The 27,675-nt window shown below is 35.5% G+C and overlaps 2 protein-coding genes across 3 annotated transcripts; one reads left to right on the top strand and one right to left on the bottom strand.

The window, feature by feature from the left end:
* Window positions 1–476: 476 nt before the first annotated feature.
* Window positions 477–22,479, bottom strand: LOC128996911 (E3 SUMO-protein ligase PIAS2-like). Of its 2 annotated transcripts, none has more exons than XM_054422441.1 (14): window positions 22,250–22,479; window positions 18,009–18,203; window positions 15,208–15,374; window positions 12,150–12,312; window positions 11,121–11,304; window positions 9,754–9,875; window positions 8,726–8,827; window positions 6,538–6,778; window positions 5,182–5,416; window positions 4,346–4,472; window positions 3,311–3,368; window positions 2,690–2,869; window positions 1,790–2,007; window positions 477–1,063 (listed from the first exon to the last, which is right to left on the bottom strand). In XM_054422441.1, exons 2-13 carry the CDS (start codon window positions 18,030–18,032, stop codon window positions 1,790–1,792), a joined length of 1,821 nt encoding a protein of 606 aa, XP_054278416.1. In that variant the 5' UTR covers window positions 18,033–18,203; window positions 22,250–22,479; the 3' UTR covers window positions 477–1,063. The 2 variants fall into 2 exon arrangements, with proteins under 2 accessions (XP_054278416.1, XP_054278417.1); XM_054422442.1 differs by lacking the exon at window positions 15,208–15,374 and adding an exon at window positions 16,242–16,279.
* Window positions 22,480–24,390: 1,911 nt separating this feature from the next.
* LOC128997068 (39S ribosomal protein L54, mitochondrial-like) lies at window positions 24,391–27,354 on the top strand. The gene is made up of 3 exons (XM_054422645.1): window positions 24,391–24,616; window positions 26,010–26,216; window positions 27,185–27,354. The coding sequence occupies exons 1-3, from the start codon at window positions 24,532–24,534 to the stop codon at window positions 27,295–27,297; spliced, it is 405 nt and encodes a 134-aa protein (XP_054278620.1). The 5' UTR covers window positions 24,391–24,531; the 3' UTR covers window positions 27,298–27,354.
* The last annotated feature ends 321 nt before the right edge of the window (window positions 27,355–27,675 follow it).

Below are 27,675 nucleotides of genomic sequence, written 5' to 3' on the forward strand. Positions count from 1 at the left end.
GTTTCCGTGATCGTCGGACACGATGTCTCCTCAATTGCGGGAGGTGTTCAATTATTTGCGCAGACGACGACGTTTCTGTTACTGCAAGAGTTAAGCAGGATTTTTCCATGATCATAGGAGACAATGATGATGTGATGATGTCCACTTGATCATATTAATGTGGATTGTCACATTGTGATAGATGCACATTACACCATTAATTTACGATAACTAAATCTAATATAACTTGTCTAAATCTTATTATTAAACTGCATTTTGGAAAGAAGAATTGTAACAAATTAGTTAATTATATGGAATTGCGACATATTTATTAGAATATTACTAGACATATTTATTAGAGCTCAGCACGATCAAAAACCTCGGGATCTCAGACCTCTACAAATTTGCTTTAAACGTTGTCTTACATTACTTCCAGACTTGTTATTGGCTCTGTGTGGTGCCTTAAAGAAAGGGTTTTAGACAATAATACCTGTAAATAAATCTAATACTTTTATTATAAGGAATCTTGTTTACAAAATCTAAATTTAACTTAACTTACTGTACACTGTACACACAAATAGTAAAAGTTTGCTATAATAGCCATCAACTTAGCCAAATGATGTGCAAAACTCTATTTCTTCGTGACAATTTCAAAATGAAATCCAATCACCTCTAAATAAATAATTTTCTTGACAGACGTAACTAAAGACAATGCAAAAGAAGAGCCAGTTTTATTATTCTAATGCAACTAAAAAGACGACTGGAACTTATAGCTTTTGCCAAGAAGTAATAATAGTTGTATTTCATACTAAGAAAATACTACTAATATAACAAAAGGAAAAGTGTTTAAATATTTTCCTTTTATTTCTGTATCCAAGTTGGAACTTAAAATGATCAAATTTAAATCTTACATGAGAATATGTCACAACACATCAGAATTGTGGCTTGTTCGTGATTTGACATAGACTTGGAGATCTGCTCAAGTCTTGAGAAGTGATCATTGGGAACACATATTGGCAATGTTGATTATTTGGTAAATGTCACCTCGGTATCCTTATCTAAATGTTCAGTTGTTCACTTCTATCTGTAACAGAAACATTTCATGATTATAAAACTAATTAAATTTATATTATGTTTATATTATTTAAGCTCTAGGGAAGGTGTTTAGGGGTTAGGTGAATCAGGGGCAAAGCACTTCAAATCATATGAAATACTTTTAATCAACAAGTAATTAATTAGTTTCAAAAATTCAGTAAGAAAATTTTTTAATAAAGAAAAATCTTGTCTCTGTTATCAACATTACATAATACATAAAAACGTTGATGGACATTGTGAAAAACTTAAATACTTCTGAATTTGGTTGTGATTGGAAGTACATTTTCTAAATGAGTAGGTCTACTCTAAATTTTGATCAGTAATTATTTCGGTGCCCCATGTCCTTTAAAATATTATTTTTATTATTGATACAACATTTTATCTGATGCTAATGTAGCCTATATAAATCTCTCTGGGAACACAAAAATTTACTTTTACACATTGACACAATGTTTGCTCCTAACGTTTAATATTTCCATTGATACTGAAAATATGTTGTATAGTTTAATTGTAGGAAATGAAAAGAAAATTGTTTATAAAAACACACATCAGATAAAGGTCTTGTTTTGTATTAGTGCATCGCGTTTGTTTACACTGGCTTAGCCAAGGAAATGTCTAAGGTTAGATAGCTGTCATCCCTATTTATTCTGCAATTCACAATCCTAGCCTAGAGCCTTACTCTGAACAAAACTAACATAACTTTGCAAGTTCTTACCTAAAACCCGTGGTAATCGCCTGATGCCTCATTGTCCAGATCAAAGAAAGGCGGCAACTGAGGGGTGTACGCCGAGGACGTCGCTGCCGGAGGCGCAGGTGGCTGCAGAGTGGGGGGTGGCGGAGCTGGTGAAGCTGGAGGGGAGGGGGAGTCCAGTGTGATAATGTTAGGACTGATATAGCCAGGTGTGGCAGCTGTGGATGTGTTGCTGCTCACTTCTGCCAACATAACAAACAGTTCTCATTCTCTCTACTCCTAACATTTAGAATTACATCAGAACTACGATTAATTGTCAATCTCTCTAATCAGTAATCTCAAAAATCTTTGTGTTGTGTCAAAACCAAATCTCAATTCTCAAAACCAAAACTTAGTTAAGGTTTCAGTTTTGAAATTTGCTCAATGAGTTTCAAGATTCAAAAACTGAAACTGTAACTACTGACAATGTTGTGGTCAATATTGAAATATTATTATATGCAACAGAAAATATGGTCCCTTTTTCTTCTTGGGAATTTATTTCAACGTTTGTTGTTTATGAAAAATTATGTTATTATGGGTCTAAAGTAGATAGATGTCATATCTATGTTTTTTATCTCAATGCCAACAGTTTAATTTATTTAAATGTGTTTGTTATTAATAAAAAAATTGTGAAATATTCGTATTATGGCTGGAATATTTCTTCTGTTTTGACTATGTAATAACATTTTACTATTTTATTTTTCTATAACTTTACATAAAAACGTTTAGGGCCTCAATTTTGACATTCGAGATTGGAGTTTCTTTTTTGTGTTTCCTATTTTTGTAAAGGTACGTTAAACAAAAAAAATTTACGCATACAAACGGATTCTACAAACTACTGAAACATGACCGCAGCTATATAACAGTAGCAAACGAAAGTCTAACCTGCAGATTTGTTGCTGTCTGTCTTGTTGATGATAGGTGTAGGGGCTACATCATCATCATCATCGTCACTCAGCGTCAGGTCCACGGTGCTCACATTGGGCTTCTTAGGGACCTCAGCAGCCGACGCTTTCACTTTGGGCTTGTCTTCGACGTCTGACCCTTCGTCTACCGGCACCACGTCTGTGTAAACAACACTTGTAAATTGAGTGGACGGATCCAAACTATCTTTACTCATTCACTTATGCACAGGGGTAAAAAATAATGTTATTGTGAAAACCATATGATTCTAGATAATAGCTTTGACTATTAGACATTCCTTTCCCATAAAGTTGTCCCCAGTTTTTGAGTCAAACCAAGTAAAACTGATAAGAAAACTTATTGTAAGCTGTAGCATCTGTCAAGTCTATCTCAGCAACAAAAAATAAGGTAGAAAATATAATGTAATTCACAGAACTTTATTTTTTTATAAGCAATTTTGTGACAGCTTGTCCATACAACTACTCAGGTATCCAAAAGTCTTCGTCAGTACTTCATTTTTTTAAAACAAAAAGGTACCATTTGACAAATATTTGGACTAACGATGGGATATTCGAAAAAGAACCACTAAGTACGCCTTCTTACCATCATCTGCGATTTCCACAGTCGCCTCCACAACTGGTGGTCCACCACGGCTTTTTACCTGTATAAACATCAGGAATATTACCTCAACAATCACAAACACACATTTGGCTATATGAATAAAATATCATGTGACTAATAAGTTTCAAAAGAAAATTGCATAAGAAAACCCACACAAATAAAGCCTAGTCCACACATGACGATTTGTCTCCGGAAACATTGTTGGCAGACTGTCAGCCTACTGTCGGCCGACTGTTTACCATTTGGCAGACAAATTTCTGTGTTTCTGAAGACAAAATACAGTGATTTTTGTTTCCCTTATGTTTTATGTTATGGGAATTAGACCTTGAAACATATGTTTACAACATATGTTTTGACACTATTACAATCCTTCCTAGAGAAACTTTCGGGTCCACCATCGTCTCTTCCTTGGTTCATTAGCCACCTCGTTTAGAAGTATGAAGCCCACACAGGTTATAATTACATCCTTCTCAGTCACCTTACCATCAAACACAGGCTGGCTAGTGTGGACGCAAAACACGTCGGAAACTTGTATCCGAAACTGCGTTGACAGACTGTCCGCTGACTGACCGCTCACAGTCGGCCGACTCGGTCTCCATGTGTGGACTAGGCTTAACAGTATAGTAGTCGAAACAAGAAACGAAAAATCCTAGAAGAAACAAAAATTGTACAAATAGAGGATGGATCGCAGTGGCTCAAGCACGACTTTCTCGTTTCGACTACTCTTCAGTTCTAGTGTGGCTTTTCTCATGAGATTTTGCAGCTTAAGCTGGGTGTGTAAAATAATCTTGTTACCTAAGGTCCTTTTTCACCTAGGGTCAAGATCAGATTTCAGATCCCAAAATGTGCAAACTTTGTTTTTACTCATCATGATGGGAAAAGTCTCCAATAATTCTTTAAATAAGTTAAACATAAATACCCAAACAGCTTCACAAATTGTTTAAGGACAGCATTGCCTCTTTTACTTCCTGACAGACCGGAATACTTTTAATTATGCTTCTGATTAAAACCACTTACCGGAGGAGGTTCATCCGATTTGTCCTCCTTCTTTGGTAAACAGATGGACCACGTCCCGTCTTGGTGAAGCTGTATCTCATTGGCTTCAGGAGTGATCTTTGCACTGTTCAACACCTCTTGGAAATACCTAGCACACACGTGATAACAATACAATAAAGGCAATATTTCGGGAAACCTTAGCAGAAACAATTCCTGGATAACTGATCTAACAACAGCAGACATGCGTAACTTACACATTGCCTATAGCTTGTAAGAATTAATACTTTGAAATTGGTTACATTGTGGGAGAGAGTAAACCAGTAAACCCTGGTAATCATGTGGAAACTACTGGATCAATCACACCACACTACTAGAGGTTGAGACTTTGGCAAGATAAGTATACTTTTAATAGACATTTCCACTGTGGCTGCACTGACCTTTTGATAAAACGGATCACTGTCTAAGGCTACGACCACACTGGGCAACTTGGTCGCCGTGTCAAAGAATAAAAGAACTTAACATTAAATTAAATGGAGATGGCCACGATAAGTAACCCGTGACCAGCAACTACCGGCGACAGAAAAATAAATGCACTCGGGAGCGTTTTTTGGTCACAGCAACAAATACGCTCCCCATATTATCTTACAGCACCGGCCACACTAGGCGACTCACACACCCAGTTCCTGTGTTGTTTTCTTGTATACATTGTTCAGTTTTGGTTTGGCAGGAGTAAATAATTGAAAATAAGCAGTTAAAATACAGATGTATTCATTGACGGCGGGATTTGAACCCAGAACCTCTAGGACAGAAGCCTCGTGCTCTACCACTATACACATCTTACATCACTCTCCACTCACCCGTCTATCACTAGTTTGTCAAACAGTCCCGGCTTGTCGCACACGGGACACGTCCAGGTAGGTTTGCGCTCGTTCATCTGCAGGTAGAGGTTAGCGTCAAAGCACTGCAGATGAGTACAGGTTGTCGGTCTACAAGGTATGCTCATCCTCATCTTGCCCAGTGGACACATCAGGGACACGCGCAGACTCGTAGTGGCTATCTCGTTGTCTGCGTCATCCCGCAGCTTCTCCTTGACTGCAGCAAAACATTTAGGAATGTGTATCATCTGTCATGCTACAACCTACGTGTTTTGGCGTTCCAATACTTATAAATCGACCAGAGCGTTTAATTTTAAATTGGCTCAATCTCATATTTAAGGTTTTCACAATTTAGACACACAATATTTCAACTAGACATAACAGAAGCTTGGAAAACAAAATTATTTCTTAAACAAGATAATTGAATAAATTTGTCTAATCATCCTTACTTTAATAATTATAATAAAGAAACCGACTTGCACACACAACCATAGCTAATCGGGCATGAAACTTTCTACTAATATTACTCTGGATTAAAATTAAAATTATAGACTGGGACGGGTGGCGTCGTCCTGTAATCCAGCTACTTGGAGGTCACGGATTGTGGATATTTATAGGCATGCACTGTGGATGGGATACTCCCTGGTGTGGATTAACGTCCGCACTAGTGAGTACTACTACTATCCGCAGTACTATCCTGATAATTAGACCAATTCGTATATACCAAGGAAAAAATGTGGTTCGGATTCCACTATAAACTGTAGGTCCCTTAGTTGCCATTAGCTGTTTGGGCTATTAATTAACAGCTGTGTCTGAGGAATGTCGGCCTTAGTCACTAACAAGACTACAAGATCGTGCCACTCATCCTACACTCATCTCCATTCATACTTGGCTTAAAATACCTACATAGTATGGTCGCCATTTCATAAGAAAGTATAAAAGTATAAAGTATCACCACCATAAAATGTTTAAAAAAAGTCTAAAACTACTCAATATCTACTTTTTGGATACTGCGAAGTAATTTGTGATACACGATTTTGATTTTTCAATTATTTACAAATCTTGTTACAAGAGAGAAATTAAAAAAAGTTATATACATTTACCCTAGTTTTTAGTGCTGCAAAATTGTCCAAATATTGTTTTAAAGATCATTGTTGATACAATTCATGTATTACATGAAACATATCTTCACATTTTATATCAATTGACTATTCCATATCTCCATGTTGTAAGTTGTTCTGGAAACCAGTAGTTTACTGAAAAACACTCAAGAATAAAGGCATTTTTATTAGATATTTAGTACTAGTGTCGTAATCCTACATGCAGCTTGGCACTTACTGAGACCCGTCGTGTAGTCTGCGTGTCGTACGCCTCTGGTCTTGAGTCTGTGCAGAAGCTGCGTGGAGGTGAGTTTGCGTACGAGGTTGAGAGCGATCACATACCCTCGGCCGTACTCTGCGGCCCACGTCACGTTGATGTGGTTGGACACTGTAGGTGATATGCGCACCAGGGGAGATATATTTACAGGCCGAGGTGGCCTCTTGGGCTCTACGCCCGGCCGGTTGGTGGGAATAGGGTTCTGAAACACAGGCGACATTGTCAACAGACACGTAATTTGCGAGTGTCTTCAAAAGTTACAATAAATTTAAATCACAGTATAACAAGAGAACTAGGATCACTCAAACACAACAGGACTAGTAAAACAACTAGGGCCTCCACAAATTTATATGAGATAATTTGATAAAAATGTTTAAAAATTTTTAAATCACACTGACAACTGTGTTGGTATCACGTTTAAGTTTGGAAAATAGGTTCTCATCAGACAAGCATGGTAACCATCTTTCGGACAAGTGACTGACATACTATATTTTTTGCCGTACTCCTAAACTAATCTAACAATAAAAAATCCTTCAAAATCCGATATATTTTTTTCCACTGACTGAAGGACTGACAAATACAGCTCATAACTTATCTTAATGGTTTTTTCATTATTATAACTACAACCCACTCGTTTCCATTAGAGTATTAGACTACTTAGTAGTTAATTTCAAATAGTTAATTGTAGTAAGTTAATGTATTGTAAATTCTTTTACGTTGATAATTATTTGTTTATGAAGTATATGAGGTTTACAATAACTAAAATTAGGCCAAACTATAACCAGCTGGTATCCAGCAAGATTCATTACCGTACAATAATACAAGATAAGAACGAACAGCTGTGCAAGCATGCGTTGTCTATTAAAACAGAGTGCTGTGACAAAAACAAGTCCATTCAGTATTTAAGGGCTTTATTATAGGTATTTCTAATTTTTCTGGTAAGAGTAAAAGATGTATAGGTCGAGGGTGTAACATAGAGCACGAGGGCCTAGGGTTTTAGGATCTTTTGACAGGATAGCAGGCTTACCTGAATGGGAAAGAGTCCAAACTGGCACAAGAACTTAACTTACTCAAGTCAAACTAAAACTAAACTAACCTAATTTCTGTATATATTAGGGGTGTAGCATAGAGCACAAGGGCCTAGATTTTTTAGGATTTTTTGAGAGGATAGCAGGCTTACCTGAATGGGAAAGAGTCCAAACTGGCACAGGAAACACAAAACAAAACTTTACACTATATACACAAAACATTAGAATATTTCACTGTCACTGACAGCATTTTCAACTAAGGAAGAGGAAGAGATAGTTTTCTAGATGTCCAAAATGGTGGCCAGTGAGTTGTTGAGTCAGTGTTGCCAATAGTATGAATTCAAAAAACACAGTTTCAGTTTATCTTTTATGCACTATATATATATGAATAAATATTTATTATTTATTATTTTATTATTATTTATTTTTTATTAAATAATAAAATAATTTTTTATTATTATTATTTATTCATATATATATAGTGCATAAAAGATAAACTGAAACTGTGTTTTTTGAATTCATACTATTGGCAACACTGACTCAACAACTCACTGGCCACCATTTTGGACATCTAGAAAACTATCTCTTCCTCTTCCTTAGTTGAAAATGCTGTCAGTGACAGTGAAATATTCTAATGTTTTGTGTATATAGTGTAAAGTTTTGTTTTGTGTTTCCTGTGCCAGTTTGGATGGACTCTTTCCCATTCAGGTAAGCCTGCTATCCTCTCAAAAAATCTGTATATATTAGGTTAGTTTAGTTTTAGTTTGACTTGAGTAAGTTTGAAAATCATTTATATGAAACTCGCTTGTAAATAAAGGCCTTTTTATTTATTTATTTATTAAGAAATACAAAACTTTACACTAAATACACAAAACATTTGAATATTTCACTGTCACTGACAGCATTTTCAACTAAGGAAGAGAGAGTTTTCTTATAGGATGTAGATGTATAAGTTGGTTTGGCTATGATGATGACAATTGCTTCTATTATTTACAAAAAGTCTAAAACTACCTCAAGTCTATCAAAACGTTGCATTCTGGTTGCAGTCTTACTGGTTCAAACTGTTTAAAAGATAAATATAGCAAACAAGCAATACGGAATTATGAAACACTAAGACTTACTGGTAAAGGACAGTTCTTTCCATTGACTTTAACTACGATTCCTGGAGGGAAGAAGTCTTCTTGTTCACAAGAAACTTCTAGGAGACAAAACCTCATTTGGACCTGAAATCCCCAAAACAATATGTTTTTGGTCAAGATTACATTTCGTTAGGACATGTTTTTAAGGACTTTAGAGGAGAGATTTAACAGCAGGCTTGCTTATAAAATTAAATAGGATAAAAAGCAAAAATAAACACATAAATAAAATTTCCTGAGCTACCCGCTCCTTCTTCAGAAGTAGTATTTCTATGTAGGTTGTGGAAGGAGGAAGAATAATGACCAAAAACCATAGAATAGACTGTATATTCTTCTTCCTCCTTCCACAACATACAAGAACATATAAAGACTACTACTGAAGAAAGAGCTATTAGCTCCTAAAATAATAATTGTTATGTGCTTATTTGTGCTTTTCATCTCTTTTCAACAGTAAGATAACTGTTAAATCCAATCAAAACCAAATACATTAAACTATGTCAATTAATAATGCCCATAAATAAACTTCAAAGTTGATAAAACATTATCATCAAAAGAACCGCTTATATGTAACAAGTTTTACTCATGTAACATATTTCTAAACACTTAGACGAAAATTACTTGCTTCCTTTATCTGGGCTAGTTGTACAGTAAATCAAATTCTAAATGATTATTAGGGGTGTGCGAAGCAATAAAAAGTGTTCAATCCGAAGCAACGATTCAATTCAAAAGATTTTCGATTCAAATCGATGCAACTCAAATCGAAGCATTACGGCATTTTTCTATTCATACTTGTCAATAGAGTGAAGTAACAATTGTATGTATAGACCTAATACTATATCAACAAAATTTGCATTACACAAATGTGGAAATTTGAATTAGCCTATTGTTACTTCACTCCATTGAACACTAAGTGATCCCGGGCTAAAGCCTAGGGTTACAGTAACAAAAAAATCATGTATTCTTAATCTGAGGTGGTTCGACAGCATATCATTGAATCAAAATAAATCACACACCTGTACAGTGTATTCACTCTTAGAAGCGGTCACTTCTCTATTGTAAGCGATTTCATTGGCTTGTGATGGAGTGAGGTGAAACACAAATGACTGTTCTTGCATTCTCGCACTCCCTACAGCCACTGTAAAATAAAAAGTATTAAAATCCTCCATGAGAACAACACCCTGTCAGATAACAAAGGATTATGGGTTACTAAAGTTATCACTATGACAATGCCACACATCTCTAAGTACGAGTAAAAAAAACAAAATTATTGAGACTATACATTTATTAACTACAGTACACACCAAATTATCCCAAAGAGTCCCGGTTAACCGAGGTAGTAATAGGCCTAAATCCTTTTTTTTTATTTTCATTTGGAAAACAATAATTACATTCTTGTAAACTCTCAGTTGGTAATCTGGCAGATACAGCACCGTGATACTACCAGGTTAGTGAAAATGCCGGATTACCGGATAGTCATCAATATTAACACTTAAAAAGCACCAAACAAGTCTGCGAATATAGCGCGATCGGAAATCGCTATTACTGTGATCGTGCATGACGAAATGACAATGATGACATTTCCGTAACTGCATTAGTCGATGATAATGTCTACACTGCCGCGGGAGATGATCAGAATTTTGCCCCGGTCGCAGAAGACAACGATAATGTCCACACGACTGTGGGAGATGTTCATGATTATGAAGCAATCGCGCAAGACTACGATGAAGTTTCCGGGACCGAGGGAGTCGATGATGATGTCTACTCGTACGTGGGAGATAAGCAGAATACCTTATACAGAATTTTGCAATTGCGGAAGACCACATCCATCAAAAAACGGATTACTGGAGTGGTGCAGTGGCGGATTATAGAGGGTCTAATTATACTGTAGTATTTAAAAAAATATTTTATTAGCGATTTGTATAGTTAGCTATTAGGATGGTTAAATTTTAGATAATTGAGGATCTACTGTATTTTCAAACTATACGTTCTTTTTAGTCTCACCTACTGAATTTTTTTTTAATTTTTTTTGACGCTAGGCACGAGCCTGGGATTGTTTTTCACATTACTTCAGGCTAGACCTAGGGGTTGCGGCATTATCACTTAGATAAAATCCATTGGTGACTTGGCGGGGATCGAACCCGGGACCTCAGGGACTGAAGTCCCGCGCTCTAACCACTACGCCAGCTCGCTCTCCCTCACCTACTGTATTAGTACTGTAAAATGTAAAAACCTACGGGGAAAAAATTTCCACAGAAACACACTCTGAGATTGGATTATTCAACCAATTTCTCTAAACAAAACAGTAACAGCTGGTATATGTAGATGACTACTTCAACATTTCAAAGTCATGGTTTAACACAACCACAGACGTGACACTCACTGAGCGTTGAAGGTTTGAACAGTTCTGCGATGTGGTCGTAGAACGGCAGCCGCTTGAGTTGCACGTCTGGGTGTACTGGCAGAGCGTTGGGCATGGTTCCTCTCACTGCACTCAGCGGGTCTACAATCGGTGGTGTGTGCGCCTTGTTCTGATAGTACCCTCCGTACATAGCCGACGCTCGCGCCTGCACAGCAAAATTCAACATTTTAAAATTGGATCTGTTGGAAAACTAATAATAAGTATTTCACACCCATTAGGTCTAAAAAAACTCTCTCTTCCTTTGTTGAAAATTCTGTCAGTGACAATGAATATTCTAATATTTTATGTTTATAGTGTAAAGTTTTGTGTTTATGGTGCCAGTTTGGACTCCTTCCCATTCAAGTAAGTCTGATTTCATCACAAAAAAACCTACAAACTTAATCTCTTTTGCTCTATGTAACATTGAAAAAAATATATAGTTTTAATAAAATGTTCTAAAACTTGTTAAATAAATATAAACCTATTCATACATTTTGGCTACTGGCCTACTTATTCCTTGTATTAGGCTAGGCTTTTATTAGAAGGGACAGAATTCAACTAGCTTAGCTCCAAAAATTAAGTTCCATTAGCTTGAACTCAGAAGGAGTCCTGGGGCTGATATTTAAGCAACAAAATGCCACAAAACATACAATGATTTTTTACTAGATCTTTTAAAAAAGTAGCTTTAAGAGTCCTTGGAGGCTGGCGGCCAACTTGTATGTATTTCAAACAGCTGCTGAAGAGTTATTTACCATCCCAAAATATTTGTTAAAATCCTCATGTACTCAAAGAAGTAGCTTACTTTTACCAGTAATGATATGTCAAATTTGATTAAGATATCTCTTTTCATTATAAAGTTGTCTAAGAAAAATCACCCAGTATAATGAAAAATAACTGACATGGGTTTAACAACCGCAACAATAGCCTACAAACAATTAGACAATTTGTTTAATGTTAAAACACATTTGACGTTAAATCTAGACTTGTATAAAATCAACACCGGTACCACACCTGCTGAGCTTGGTACTGTTGAGGATAGCCGGCCGGCGCCGAGTTGGGTGCACAGCTCATCATATTGTTCTTCTGCACCATCTGCTGGTGCTGCATCATCTGAGCAGCCTGGGCCGCCGAGGGTGATGTGGCGCCTACACCTTCCCCGGCCACCACTCCTTGCCTGCCACAAAACATTTACTGTACAGCGTCGATCATCCGAAGCCCGGTCATCCAAAATGTAGAAAGATACAAAATAGTTTTTTTTATTTATTATTATTATTTTATTTTTTTTTTTTTTTTAAGAGGTTGGCGGCCTCTTTTAACCTTGCATTTGCCCGTTCCACATAGACTACAGATCTGTGCGTGGAAAGTATCCAACAAAGCAAGGGGTGAGCCGGTACAGTATTCAAGTGAACTGTACTGATAAAATGTTTGCGGCAGTGACCAGGATCTGAACCCACGACATTGCTGCCTTAGGCCCGAAGTCCGTGACGCTACCAACTGAGCCACTGACTCTCCAACAACTACTTAATCGCGTCCTACAAGTTCAGCAAGCGACTACTCAATAAAAGATCTGTTATGGCTGTAGGCATCAATTTCACTCACTTGCACTTGCTTGTGGGCTTTTGGCAACATCTGATCGTAGTCTATTCTGTCTTATTTTATTCTAACTGACAATGTTATGGAGAAGAGTATAATGGTTAACGTTTATTAGAAAAACTGAAGATATTGGAAGAGTTAAACACTTTAATGAAGCTAACTAAGTACCTAGTAAATTTTGACTCCAGTTGTACCATTCTTCTTGGCTGGTACTTCTGGTGGCCAAAAGAATAGGATATACGTGGGGACGCCATCAAGGTACACCTCTCATCTTGTAATTTACAAAAATGATTGTACTAAATTAAATTATTAACTGGTTTAGCGTAGATAAATTAATTGAAATTTAAATTAAAGGTTCTTGTCATTCTCCTATTGGGTCTGATGATGATTGGAGTGTTCCATCGAAATTTATCACCATTTATTATCTATATAAATAAAATTAGAGTTTTGTCTGTACATTGCTTAGAATAATGAACTTTTTGGTTATTTTTACATTTCATAGGTCAGAGAAACCGAATCAAACCTTATCTCAATTTCTGTCTGTCTGTCTGTCTGTCTGTCTGTCTGTCTATCTGTCATTCTCTTGGTAACGCTAAAATACGCACTTTATTACAACTACTCCTCAATAACTATAGCACTGTCCCGCCTGAAACTTATTTTCCAAATACTATACATATATGAGATGGTTTTAGACGTATTTCATCGAATATGAGACAGTTAGATATTTAACAGTAAACCCTTGAAAATCAAGTTTTTGTCGATTTTTGACGTGGAATTTCTGGAAGCCCATGTTAACCTTATGAGAAATGAAATTATTGAATCTTAACAGCTGTTTCAATTAAACAAGTTGGTTCTGTTCTGTGATGTTCAATAGCATTAAAGTTACAAGGATTACCAACAGGGTGCAGCACTAGCACTATTATTTCTTTTACATTTATGACAACAGCTAATTTGCAACCTGGAGGCGAGTGAGCGTAGCGAACGAGCTAACCTGAAGGCAAGTGAGCGTAGCGAACGAGCTAACCTGAAGGAAAGTGAGCGCAGCGAACGAGCTCCAACATACAGGTGAGTGAGCGTAGCGAACGAACTTCAACCAGGACGTGATTGAGCCATGCAAACGAGATCAGATAGTAAAAATAAAAGTAAGCCTACCGTTATAGGATCGACCGGCAGACACAGAGGTAATTTAACCTTTTATTGATTGTCATACCGATCCGGAACAACAAAAAACAACATAAAATGAAGCTATGTATAATAGTTTGGCCAGCATATCTTAAAATATGCAAACCAACTGCTGTTCTTTATATAAGAAGGTTTCAACTGAATATTATAAGATCCCCGTGCGTAGAACGGGTACACAGCTAGTCTGTTATATAAATTTACTGTCTTGTGAGTCAACAGTACAGTAAACCAAATTGTATAAGTGTTGGTGTGTGTGTGTGTATATAAGTGTTTCTAGTGTTATTAGTCGTATCTTTTGTTTGCTTTCCTTTTAATCGACTACTGAATAGAAAAGTTGGGTATTTTAAACAAACATAGGAAAGTTAATACCTACAGTTTTCATTCACAAGTCATGTTTTGGTAAACTATTTCAGCGAATGATATAGAACAGATAAACATAAAACATAGCTGGCTGCATAAAATTTGAAAAGTGAAATAAATTCTAATCGCAACAGCACACAACAGGTAAACTTTTACGTGGAGCCAAAGAGAAAATTCAACAATGACTTCAGTTATTTCTAAAACTAAAGAGCTACTAGGGGATAAAAGACAATATCTAAAAGTGTGCCTCTCTAGATCATATTATATCATCACACTTGAATATTAAGGGCAATTAAAACATGCAGAGCTTCAAGAAATATTTGTTCTGTATGCATCATAAAAATAAATAAATATTTTAATCTTTTCACGTTACAAGATAAGACTTAAAATCATTCAAATTGTATTTTACTGACAAAATGTTACATGGAAATGTAAAAAAATTTACAACAGCACCATCATCAATTCTTGGCTAAAAACAACTTGGACTTCAATATTAGCCTATATCTTTATCGTTCACAAAAACATTACATTTTGGATTGAGAATTTTTAATTTATTTTCAAGTCATAAATAAACTCTAGATCGCTAAAATTAGAAATTTTGCTCTACATTAACTAGTCAGTTAATTTTAGTAACCTCAGATCGAAGTAACTCGTCCAAGAATTGATGATGGCAACTTATACTCAAATTCTGGGGCAAACAACCAAATAAAATGAGAAAAATCCAAAGTTTACTGATAGCGATAAATAATTTTTCTATTGCAGAAACATACAGCATAAAATAAAAATCTAACGTAAAACTACACTAAAAGCAAACTTAACCAAAACTTATATTAACTTGGCCAAATTCGGGAATTTAAAAAGGGTGTAGGAAAAAAGGCCTATAGTCTGCATCAAAAACGGAAAAACAAAAAGTTTCTGAATCATGCAGACTTACTGGATGGACTTGTACAGTTCCCTTATCTTCATCTGAATCGGGGCAGATTTGAGACTGAGCAGCCCCATCGCTCGGTTCTGCAGCTCATTCTTGCGGCCGGATTTGTTGCGGCCGGCAAATCCTAAGAGCATCTGCAGCTCGGACACCCTAAACGTCATCAGCATATTCTGCAACACCAGCAACGCACTTGCACTCGTCCGTCCACCCCCAACATTGTGCACGGACTCAAATGTATAAGCATTGTAAACCAGTTCACTAGGCCTACTGAGTGCCTACACCTTCAAAATATGTATACATGAATGTTCAACTATGTAGGCCTACTTCATATGCAAAATGTTCAAAGTGTATGCAGGTCGTCCTACTTGTTGTCTACGTTCCCTACCAGGTGACATTCGAGTATCTCAAGTTATACGACAGCCGGTAGCGAATGTGATGGTGTAGCTGAAAATAATTAGTGTACAATAATGAGAATAAAAATGCAAAGTATTCATTTTGGTGAACGAATGTGTATAGAGGTGTATTGTAATTGATTGTGTGGGAAGGAGAAAAAGGAACTGGTTAGATATTCCAATGAAACATATGAACCTAACAATACGTGTAGCCTATTGTAAGGAAATGTATTGAAAAGCGACAAAAATCAGTGTAAACAAATTTGCAAAGACTATTAAAGCTAACAAAAAATAGACCAAGACCAACTGCTCCTAGGGCTAAAGAGTTATACATGTTAAAAATCGTTACATAATTTTCACAACTCTGAGATAAAGGACAAAAGCTGGAACAGGTATAAGTTGAATGTGTTCTACATCATAAAATATTTCATGGCGAGTTGGCAATTGATTGAAAATTGAATGGATATTTTAAAAGATGTGTATAGTAGAGTTTTAATCGCCCTAAGTGGGAGTACATCAGGACGATTCACAGGAAAACCTTCTGTAAAGGACAGTGGATTCATTTGGGATCTATTGGTAAAATAATTTGGCCAAGTTAATATAATTCCCCCATGCTATCCAAAATGTTCGTTAGATCTTCCTTACCTTCGGCCCCGTCTATTAGGCCTAGGGAAAAGTATCCACTGAAACAAGTAGAACACAAACTGAAACTAAAACGTCAAATAAATAAAAAGAATGCTAAACATATACGTGTATTACTAAATACAGCAGAACTTCATTAATGCAACTTAGGATAATCCACCGGCGTTTACAAAAAACACTAGGGATTGCTCTTCTACAATCTTGAACAGTGAATAATCATAAGTATTGTGAATTAATGAATAGTAAGGTTCTTTACAAAAATCAGTAGGTTGCCAGTTTTATCCCAAAAAAGGTCAGAAGCTTGGTTCAAAACTGATTCCAGCTGTCCTTGGTCATCGGGCTTTTTATAATTGATCTTGGTTTAAGAAACAGCTGGTCTTAGTCAGTAAAAAAGCTATACTAGGCATCTAATTTATTATTTTTATCCTTCACTTTATGCGTAAAAGAAAAAACAACTTAAATAGTGGCAATTATTGTATTAGACAGGTGTAGAGAAGTTTTAAAATTGGTTTCAATGAAAATATCCAGACATACAAATAAAACCTATGACACCAAATTTTGCAGAACACCTATTACATTCATTTCAAGAATATTTAACCAATTATTAAAAGCAAAAAAGATAACTTACAGACAAATAAATTTTGTGAAAGAAGAAATTAATACAGTGGAGTTTTGCTATGCTGCCATTGGCGACATCATCACTTGTCTCTAAGAAATGTAAGGCAAAATCTTTAGCGCTCAAAGCAATATCAATAGCCATGCTGACGTCCACAAAATCATCAGTTGAACCTTTAATGGTCTCAACGTTATATTGCTAACATTGCCAATAAGACATAGTTTTTTCTAACTTTGGCAACATTGCTAGCTTTGGCGAAATTAGGAGTGGCATCGCTAGCTTCATACCAACTCATTTAATCAATTGAATAGTCCTAATTTCCAAACTTTAATTCCGATTAAGGGAATTTTTAATAAGGTTTGAAATAGTATAACTCCACTTTATTCATAAACTGCAAAAATGCAGCATTTTGAAGATCTGTCTGCCAAATTTAGGACGTAAAATACAGAATTGAGGAAAATGAAAATCATCATATGCCTAGTAGATCAAAATAAAAGAAACCAAAATTGTGTAGCAAGTTGATAAACCTACTTAAAATATCTGTTTTTGTTTTATCATTTAGGCCACCAATTGCAACTTAGGTTTATTTTATTTTTTTGAAAATTGCCTTCTATTTGACCAGATGTAAGTTTTTACTAAGTAATTGTATAAAAGAACATTAAATAGTATAAAATAGTAGTAGGCCTACAATTTGTTCTAGTCTTGTGGAAAAAACTCAATTTGATTCAATCCTCAAATCAATTCCACAGACTACAGTAGACTCCCTCTTATCCGGACACCTTTTAACCGGACATCTGTTTAACCGGACTACACTCGGCGGAAATGACATCTCTTTAACCGGACAATTTTTATCAGCACATTGGTTTAACCGGACTACATCAGCAGGAAGTGGGCGGTACTGAAACAACTGTTCTCGTGGGAAAGATTTGAGACCAGTTATCACATGAATAAATACAATGCTCTCCTAAATTTAAGTTGAATATCACAGTAAACGGTCTGTTTTAACAAGTTTTTGGGGACGTCGGTTTAACCGGAAAACCCGTTATCCGGACTGGCCTCGGTCCCGAGGAGTCCGGATAAGAGGGAGTGTACTGTAGTTAGATTTTTATCTTGTTTTTAGTTCCTACAGAACTAATTCAACAAATTAAAGTTACCCTCAGATCGTCTGATCCTGCCATTGTTGATTGGCACAGAAGAGGTCGTTTTGCTTGCTTGTGAAGTGATTCCCCTGACTGCGCCAGGACGTTTATTTAAGAACTCTCTGGTAGAAAAAAGTCTGCGCCAACTTCAATTTTCACTTTCTTTGTGGGAAACAGACAACTTATTTTTTAGTTGACATTTTTTTGAGCCTGAAAAAAGTAAAATTTTGGTGAGCATAAACATAAATTAACTGCTTTATGTAGATAAATAAAAATTGTATACAGTAGAACCTCGCTAATTCGAATTTCAGAGGAAAGATAATATATTTTGAATTATAGGAAGTTTTAAATATAGCCTAGGGAGTTTGAACTAGGCATAGAGGTCAGAAAAATTCAAATTATGGAGGTCTCAGTTTTAAGTGTAGAGAGTTTGAGAGAACGGAGACTAATGAACACATTGTGGGAACATCAAAAAGAGCATCAGCTCATGTTTAAACAGGTGTATTTTTGGTTCTAAATTCGAAATACAGAGGCTTACGGAAATGCAGTTCGAATTCTAGAGGTTGACTTCAAATTTTGGAGGTGACAATTCGAATTATGGCAACAAAATTTGAATTGTAGAGGCTTCAAATATGTACAAATTCAAATTGTAGAGGCTGCATTAAGCGTAAAAATCACTTTGAATTATCAGTATATTATTTTTCAAATTTTAGAGGTTTTCTGAGGGTAACAACAGACAAACAGTTCTAATTAGCCTATAGAGGTTTTTGAATTATCGAGGTTCGAATTAGCGAGGTTCTACTGTACCATGATTGATCAAGCTATAAGTTACAGTAGGGTAGGCTACACCTACTAAATTTTTATAGCAACTTCTATCACACAACTTACAAAAAAACAATACACACAATATGTTATCTAACATAAGTTCAAATTCAAATTCGTTTATTCAGTAAAAAATTAACAAAAAATTTCTTGCATTAGCTAAGTCAGAAAAAAAGTACAACTCAAGGCTTACAAATAATATTTACAAATATGCTTAGGCTACCATCTATTTACAAAAACTAATTGAGCTTATCATTCTTTATTACAGGTTGGAAAAAAACTCCTTGACACTGTAACATGAGAAGCTAATGAGATTATTTTTTAAACGTTTCCTAAACTTTGAATGGTTTGATTCCATCTTCAGGGACTGGGATAGGTTATTGTGTAGTTTAATACCGTTATAGAGTGTATGCTTTCTGAAAAAGGAGGTTTTATATTTCGGAATAGGTAAATCGTGTGTATTTCGCAAGGGGTATGGACAGGCTGAAGATTTATCTGAGACTAAAAATAAAGAAAAATGTTGTTTGACAAAAGTTAATGTTTGCAGGATATAGGAAACTGGGGAAAGTTAAAATGTTATATTTCTTTAAGTAATATCTGCAAGATTGGTGCTTGGGCAGTGAAACAATATTTCGCACTGCCCATTTTTGGAGTTTGAATAGAAACTTGGTGTTTCTACTCTCATGACCCCAAATTGGTACAGCATACGCTAAGTGGGGCCATAATATGCAGAAATCTAGACTTTGTTTTTTTATTTGTGTATTTCAGGCTGCGCAACACAAATATTCCTGAGCTTATCTTTCCTGAAATGCTTTCTATATGGCTCTTGAAACTGAGACCTTTGTCTAGGGTCAATCCCAAGAACTTAACTCTGTCAGTTGGGTGAACCACTGTTTCATCTACGAAAAGGCTAAAACTCTTGTAGTGTTTGTTAGTTATGGAAAAATGTATGAGTTGGGGTTTTTCAGGGTTTATAGTTTAACGAGTTGTCATCAAACCATTGGACTAAATTGTTCGCCTCAGAAAAGGCACTCAACTCTAACCGATCGATATCGCAGCCAGAAACTGAAAGGGAGATGTCGTCGGCAAAAAGTGTAGGTTTTGCAGCTGGAGTGGATGAAGGGAGGGAATTTATAAAAAGGAGGAATAGGACAGAACCCTGAGGCACTCCCCTCACTATAGAGGACTTGACAGAGGAATATGGACGCAAAAGCCCGGTCTCATCCGCAGAACGAATCTCTACAAACTGTTTTCTGCCTTCAAGGTAACTCGAGATCCAGTTTAAGGCCAGGCCAGGTATTCCCACCTCACTCATTCTCCGCAGCAGCAACCTGTGATCAACAGTATCGAATGCCTTACTGAGGTCGAAGAAAAGCCCAGCTGAGCAGTTTCTGGAATCAAGCTCATTTACTACCGGTACTCCAGTTATGAAGTCATACATAGCTGATAGCGTAGACTTGCCCTTCAAGAACCCGTGTTGTTTCTTAGTAATTATATTATTACTCTCTAGGAATTTCCATAACCTAGGGACCATCACCTTCTCAAACACCTTTGAGAATGAAGAAACAATAGATATTGGTCTGTGGCTGCTGCATACTCGGGGGTTTCCTTTATTGAAAATTGGTCTAACAACGGTCTCCTTTAGACCTTGGGGAAATGATCCAGATGCAAAGGAAAAATTTATAAGGTGGCACTGAGGTGTCAACAACTGCTTAGAAATGCTCTTAAGAAGCATCGGAGATATTTAACTTAGTCTGCTCCAGCATTTTTTTTATTTTTTAGGTTTGATATGACCTTATTTATTTCCTCCTCAGTTGTTGGATAGAGGAACATTGAATTTGTAAATCCCCGGTCTGAACATCCTGTGAGACAACTCTGGCCAGCAGTGGATTTAGCCAAGTTCCCTACATTGGAGAAATAATTGCTAAATTTGTCACAAATATCATCAGGGCAGGTAATTAGCTTGCCATCTTTGCCTTCAAGAACAAGTTCACTTTTAACCCTCCGAGTGTTATTTGTCGCTGCAGCGACACATAACACACTTTGTGTAGTGTCACTTGTCGATTTTTCGACACACGAACATCGTTTATGGCGAAGGCTCTATGACTGACTGAATCAGATTGAACTGGATCGAGTTAGGTATCGTTCTTTTTGTTAGATTCAGAGCTTTCTCCTGAGGTCTGTCTCTAAGCTCTATTCATTTTAGTTCCGAAAATATTGTAGCAGACAGCTGACGTGGGTATTTGTAAACAGCTAGGTTAACCTCGGACCGATGACTGATGTGTTTTATTACGTTTATCATTGTTTTAGTGTTAAAAATCAAAAGTAGTGATATACGTGGTGCATTATAAGAAGATTTAAGTGATTTTGAAGGGCTGGTTGATGATCCTGAAGAAGTAGGTCATATTGTAAATAGTAGTGATATTGATGTAAATTATCAGCCAGAATCCTAGCTATGGTTAGGCTATGCATTCTTAGATAAACGCTGTGTAGCATACTGAAATCTGTTTTTTGCCCATAACTTATTTATTTGCAAATCTACTTCCTTATATTATTAGGCCTATATCTTTGTAATCCTCATAAAATTTAGAACAAAGTGGCTATTTTCAAATATTTCTAGACCTATAATTTATACAATTTCATTGAGCGCGAACTTATTATTTTATTTTGAAAATTTTCCAAAATATTTTTTTTACGGTACCTAAAAATTTTTTTTGAAACAAATGTTCCTTATGTTCTATGTAGGCTAGGCCTATAATATTGAAGCCCATGCTTTTCCAAACAAAATGGTAGGCCTATATAGAACAGTATAATTAACATTGTTTTCAAGCTTCTCAGATCTGTTTTAATAAAACCTTGAAAATGAGCAAAAAATAGGCAGACATTAAGGCGAAAACAAGGGACACTCGGAGGGTTAAAGTCTTTGTTTGGTTTCTTTTTTGATTTTATGATATCCCAAATTGTTTTAGATTTATTGTCTGATGTTTCTATCTTATGAAGATCTTAGGCCTATGAAGATGATCAACATTAGGTAGGCCTAAAAATTGACCTAGTTTATTGATAAAAAAGTTACACAAAACATAAATATAGGCCTAGCTTATTAAGTTATACGATCGTGGTGAACAGGAATGCTCAGGAAAACAATGTTGCGGACTGAATGGGCACTGCGAATGCAATAGGCCTAGTAGGGTAACTGATGTAAAATAGGCTAGGCTAACGCGTTTCAACTGTAATACTAAAAAAGTAAACTTTAGGCCTAGTAACCGTCAGCTTCACCCTCTGCTTTCTTAGAAAAGTTTGTTCTTATTCCAAATTATTTACAAATCAATTTTAGATATTCCGTTTACAATTGAAAACTAACTTAAAGCCTGAAATTCCAAACTACATAAGTTACTTAACAAACTGTAAAATAATGGTCCAAGTTATTTACTTACATGTTTGTTGCTGCCATGCCAGAAGTTTCGTATCGATCACATTCACAAACACTAATTATTTTCGCTAGCAGCAACAGCTTTAGCTAGCCTAGCACAATTTGTCATCTTTTACAACTAAATAAAAAATAAAATACTGTACTGGTAATAGTAATTAAGTTAATAGGTAAACCTAATTAGTAAATAAATAACTTGGTACCGACCGAACCGAAGCGGATAGTACTTCCGTATCGTAGTCGTATTTCTAACTTTTGTTTTTCTAACTTCAACTTCTAAGAGAAGAGAAGAATAAGAAAGAATCAGATTGAGATTGGATTGAAGAAGGAGAATTCAGGAAGAATATAATAGACCAATAGATTCGATTGGTTGATTACGGACTGATTGTGGTGTTTGTGTGTGATAGTGATTGGTTGACTTTGTCTTTACAATCCATAACGAACCCAAACTTTTCATTCTATTTCCACAGCTAGCGACAGAGCAAAGTATATAAAAAGGGTAAGGACAAAAATTCATTGATTATAAGAGCAGGGTTTATATCACTGAACTATAACTATAACAATAGTTATAGCTCAGTGTGGTACATATGTTACCTAATTTTTTTAAGTGTAGAAAATAAATGGTATGATTATAGAGATTAATTACATATTGATGCAGAGTATACACCATTGATCAATGAATACAGATGATAAACAGAGTGTCCATTAAAAACGTTTCAGGACTTTGGTGTAAGCATCCTCATGCTAAAAGGAAGAAAAAAAGTGTAATTGAAGGTATGTCTGAAAATGCACGTAACCAGATATCCACCATTCTGTGTTCTATACAAAAATATTTGTATCTGTATCAAAATATTGTACAAAAATATCTGTATACAAAAATATTGTATATTTGTATCTGTGAAGTTTTTCAACCCATGATTATGATACTTAGTAAGCATTTTTAACGTAAACAAGACAAGACAAGAAATTTGCGTACAATGGACAAATATTGCCATAATTAAAAGTTTAAAAGTTTATTAAAGTTGGCCCGAGTACGAATTTCAAAGTAACAACAGTTTAAATTTTATTTCTTAAATAACTAAAAAAATTGATAATTTTATAAAATAATGTCAAATATACATATTAGTATTTTAAAATCCCTATCAAACGACACCAAGATAAAAAAGATCGGACAAAAAATAACTGTAATATAACATTATTGGTGTAAAAATAAGGCCCTTAATTTTACCTGACTTTATAGGCTTACCTCCTTTTTCATAGCCTTTTCAAAGCTTTATAGGCTTACCTAGATTCAAAGCCTTTTTAAGTAATTTGCTCTTAGAGACACCTTTATTTGACTCTAGTGAGTTCCTTAAGACAGAGGTCCACCTGTAATTAGGTAATTCATGGTGTGTGCTTTTTTTAACTGCTTTTTGATTTTTTTTTCTCCAAATGTGCATGGTTTTAATCTGATTTATTGAACTTTTTATTTTGCCTCCTATTTGACTTGAACTAAGCATGGTTTGATTTTATTGTTAACCAATCTCTGATGATGGTTTTATTCTTATTTTATCCTTATTTTATTGAATTATGTATTGACATAGCCTATTATGTATTGTTTAATGACCAAATAAACAATTTGAATTTTGAATTTATTTGAATTTTATTATTGATTTAACATATCGTTGATTTGACACTACAGCTACATAGCTTTTAAATCGTGCTTCAACACTGAGCTAAAATTATAACTGGAGGTAGCACTGCCATGGCAGAAGTCTGTCAAAAGCGAGTCGCTGATTTTGTTAGGTTGGTATAGCAGTAAGTTTTCTTACCATAGCAATAACATGGCTTCTTATAACTAGGTTGGTATAGCAGTGAGTATTTTTGTCATACTTGAATACTTTTAATACTTTAATAATTTTCTTTGAAATGGTGACAATACAAAGTAGGTATTTTAAGCCAAGTATAATAATAGTTATAGCAATAATATGGCTTCTTATGGACACCCACCTCACGCAAACATGGCGGCTGGCGACACGCATCTTTGACATTCAGTGCTACCTCCAGTTAGAATTATAGCTCAGTGTGCTTCAAACAATCAAACGTGTCATAAGCTCAGCTGATTTTTATTCGAAATCGATAGTGAACTTGATTTCCAACCTTTTTTCTTGTGATTGTTTATAACCTTTTTAACCTATACTCCTCAAGTCTTCTCTTCAGCGTTTTCTGTACTTTCAGGTTAATTGATTATTCTGTTCTACAATAAACAATTAATTTCATTGCAAAATAAACACACACACACAAATTATAATGATCAGTGCTTCGTTTATAGCCTCTCACTTGTGTTTAAGGACTATACCTGGAAATTTATTTGTCAAGCAATCTTATGCTACTGGTAAGTAAATTTTACAAATAAAGTTGATAATATATGCATATGAGCACAACATGCCTTATTCTGCTGAATAAACAATGTTAGGAATGAAGTGGTAAACTGTTGGATCATTCTTTTCTTTTACTGTGATCACGCTCTGAGGCAACTCTAAATAATCTAAAAAGTCCTGTCATAGCATAGCCCGTAAGTTTATATCATACACGTTTTACAAGGGATGGGTTTCCATTTTTACTCCCACCAATAGAACATCCAGGCATTAAGGCATAAATTAAATAGAATAAAATACTTAAGGCTCTCTTAATTAACGCTTTAAGTAAGTTAGGCCTAACCGAGACATGTTTTGATATCTTTTTTTTATTTTCTTATTATTGATAGAGGGCTGCACTTTAGTTTACGTTTCTCAAGTCACTCAGTCACCATTGTTGTAAATTTGTTTTATACTTAACCCTCCCAGTGTTACTTGACGAAAATTCGACAAGCAGCACACTTTGTGTAGTGTTACTTGTCGATTTTTCGACACGCAGACATCGTTTACGGCGAAGGCTCTATGACTGACTGAATCGGATTGAACTGGATCGAGTTAGGTATCGTTCTTTCCGTAATATTCTAAGCTTTCTCCAGAGGTCTGTGTCTAAGCGCTATTCATTTTAGTTCCGAAAATATTGTAGCAGACAGCTGACGTGCGTGTATTTGTAAACAGCTAGGTTCCCCCGGACCGATGACTGATGTGTTTTATTACGTTTATCATTGTTTTAGTGTTAAAAATCAAAAGTAGTGATATACGTGGTGCATTATAAGAAGATTTAAGTGGTTTTGAAGTGCTGGTTGATGATCCTGAAGAAGTAGGTAGTGATATTGATGTAAATTATCAGCCAGATTCCTAGCTATGGTTAGGCTATGCATTCTTAGCTAAACGCTATGTACTGAAATCAGTTTTTTGCCCATAACTTATTTATTTGCAAATCTACTTCCTTATATTATTATATATTTGTAATCCTCATAAAATTTAGAACAAAGTGGCTATTTTCAAATATTTATAGGCCTATAATTTATACAATTTCATTGAGCGCGAACTTTTTTTTTTTTTTGAAAATTTTCGAAATTATATTTTTTTTACCTAAATTTTTTTTTTTTTTTTAAATGTTCCTTATGTTTTATATATAATATTGAAGCCCATGATTTTCCAAACAAAATGGTATATAGAACATTAGAATTAACATTGTTTTAAGCTTCTCAGATCCGTTTTAATAAAACCTTGCAAATGCGCCAAAAATAGGTGGACATTAAGGCCTAAACTATGGACACTTGGAGGGTTAAGTATTATTTTGTAGGTTAAATTATTGACTTTTGGAATATTTACATTGAATGTGTTTATTGTACGCTTTGACTTTTCCAGGTGCAATAGCCTCTCTGGGGAAAAGCAAAGGAAAGTTAAAGGGTAAAATTGGAGCTGCCGCTGAAAAAGTCAAACTTCCAGTTGAAACTGATGCAAAGAGATTAGTTAAGTATTTGTGCGGTAGTAACATTCAGGCAGAAGGTGGTCAAGAAATAGAACTAAAACCGGACAACGAATATCCTGAGTGGCTTTGGAAACTACACATTGGTAGGTTAACGTGTTGATTGTACGCTTTTGTGATTTAGTGCAGGTTAATACTTAGCATTGAAACTCTCTTAGGATCTACCTGTTATGGTCCTAGTACACTCTCGCCGAGACAAGGCGAGTAGGTGCGAGTGGAAGAGTACGCTCAGCTCAATGCGCCATGAAGCTCACCTGCGCTCCGTCTGGAGCCGGTTTTTTGCACGAGTCAATGGAAACGAGACTGCATGAGCCGAACCCACTAACAACTTATTAGGGAAATTTTTTTAAAAAGAAAAAAATTCTTTTGAGACTCTTCCTAAGTCCTAAGTGGTGCCTCGGCAAAGAAAATACTCTGTCCTTCAAACTGCCTATCCTTGCCAATATGCATTCAGTTATCAACATGATGTAACTTAGTTACCATACTTAATTTTATAAGTTAAATTATTGTTCAGTCCCCCTGAATTCACCCATTTAACCAATCAATATAATACCTATAAGAAGCGCAATACCTTTGTTAAAAATCCAGTCTAGGAATATTAAAATTTTTGATAGTTCCCGCGGCGGCTGCTAGGTAGACTATCGGGAGCGCTCAGCCAATTCAGCTGAATTAGTAAGATAGAGTGAAACAAAGAATCAGGTTAGAGAGAGATAGTGTAGCGCAGCCGCCGCACGACCAATCCTAGGGACGACTGTGCCAAGCTCATTTCAGCAGCAAAATTCCAGTCTGTCTATTCTACATAAGCATTTCGCTTCTTAAAGGGTTTGTGTTCATTGTTTAACTCTGAGATTCACACTTGTGTTAGAACTTTCTTGTAATTGTATGTTACCAACGTTTAACAACTTTTGTTGAATACAAACGTTATTTGACGTTTGAAAAACTTGGAACACGGTAGAATTGATTTATTCCTGCCAGTAATGAGTCAAAAAACCGTATTGTATATTATGTTGTCACAAGTGTATTAATTTTACTACATTCGATTGTGGTTTTGCAGGTAAAAATAAAAGTCTAGAGGAACTGGATCCTAACACACTTGACTACTGGCAGAAGGTGAGAAGCCTGGCTATTAGAAGGAATCATCGACTTAGTAAGCAAAGGAAGTTTTAAGATCACAGGGTAGTTTAGTAAAGTGTTCAATGTGTATATTAAATAATTAAATACCTACTCTTCTCTAACCTTTTTGATCCTTGTTTATTGTTATTGTTGAAATATGTAGGAAAGGATTTTTTTAAGATGGGGTAAATTTTGAATATTTTACCTCTAACTCTAGACAACAAGCCATAAGTCCTTAACTCAAATAAATTGACCGTCATAATTTATGTATTACTAAATATAAAAATTAGGCCTATAAGTCACAAAGCTAGCATGTGCCTGAAAAAAGCCTAAAGCTAGGCGAGCTGGGCCATCCAAATTCAGTTATTTGTGCAATTGAGTAAAAAACTGTTCATTTGTTCTAAGTGCTTCGCCATAAGCCATTAAAAAGGT

The sequence above is a fragment of the Macrosteles quadrilineatus genome, unplaced genomic scaffold, assembly GCF_028750875.1.
Source record: "Macrosteles quadrilineatus isolate MER2022 unplaced genomic scaffold, UCM_ALF_1.0 Scaffold_6__1_contigs__length_79288215, whole genome shotgun sequence".
Taxonomy (NCBI): Eukaryota; Metazoa; Arthropoda; class Insecta; order Hemiptera; family Cicadellidae; genus Macrosteles; species Macrosteles quadrilineatus.

What these genes read in the sequence shown, in the direction of transcription:
- LOC128997068 (XM_054422645.1), top strand. Translation starts at nt 24,532, where the DNA reads ATGATCAGTGCTTCGTTTATAGCCTCTCACTTGTGTTTAAGGACTATA. An exon ending in CAAGCAATCTTATGCTACTG is followed by an intron (nt 24,617 to 26,009) that starts GTAAGTAAATTT and finishes TGACTTTTCCAG; the next exon opens with GTGCAATAGCCTCTCTGGGG. An exon ending in GCTTTGGAAACTACACATTG is followed by an intron (nt 26,217 to 27,184) that starts GTAGGTTAACGT and finishes GTGGTTTTGCAG; the next exon opens with GTAAAAATAAAAGTCTAGAG.
- LOC128996911 (XM_054422441.1), bottom strand. Translation starts at nt 18,032, where the DNA reads ATGGCAGGATCAGACGATCTGAGG. An exon ending in AGACTACACGACGGGTCTCA is followed by an intron (nt 5,417 to 6,537) that starts GTAAGTGCCAAG and finishes GTTTTGCTGCAG; the next exon opens with TCAAGGAGAAGCTGCGGGAT. An exon ending in AATCGGATGAACCTCCTCCG is followed by an intron (nt 3,369 to 4,345) that starts GTAAGTGGTTTT and finishes ATGTTTATACAG; the next exon opens with GTAAAAAGCCGTGGTGGACC.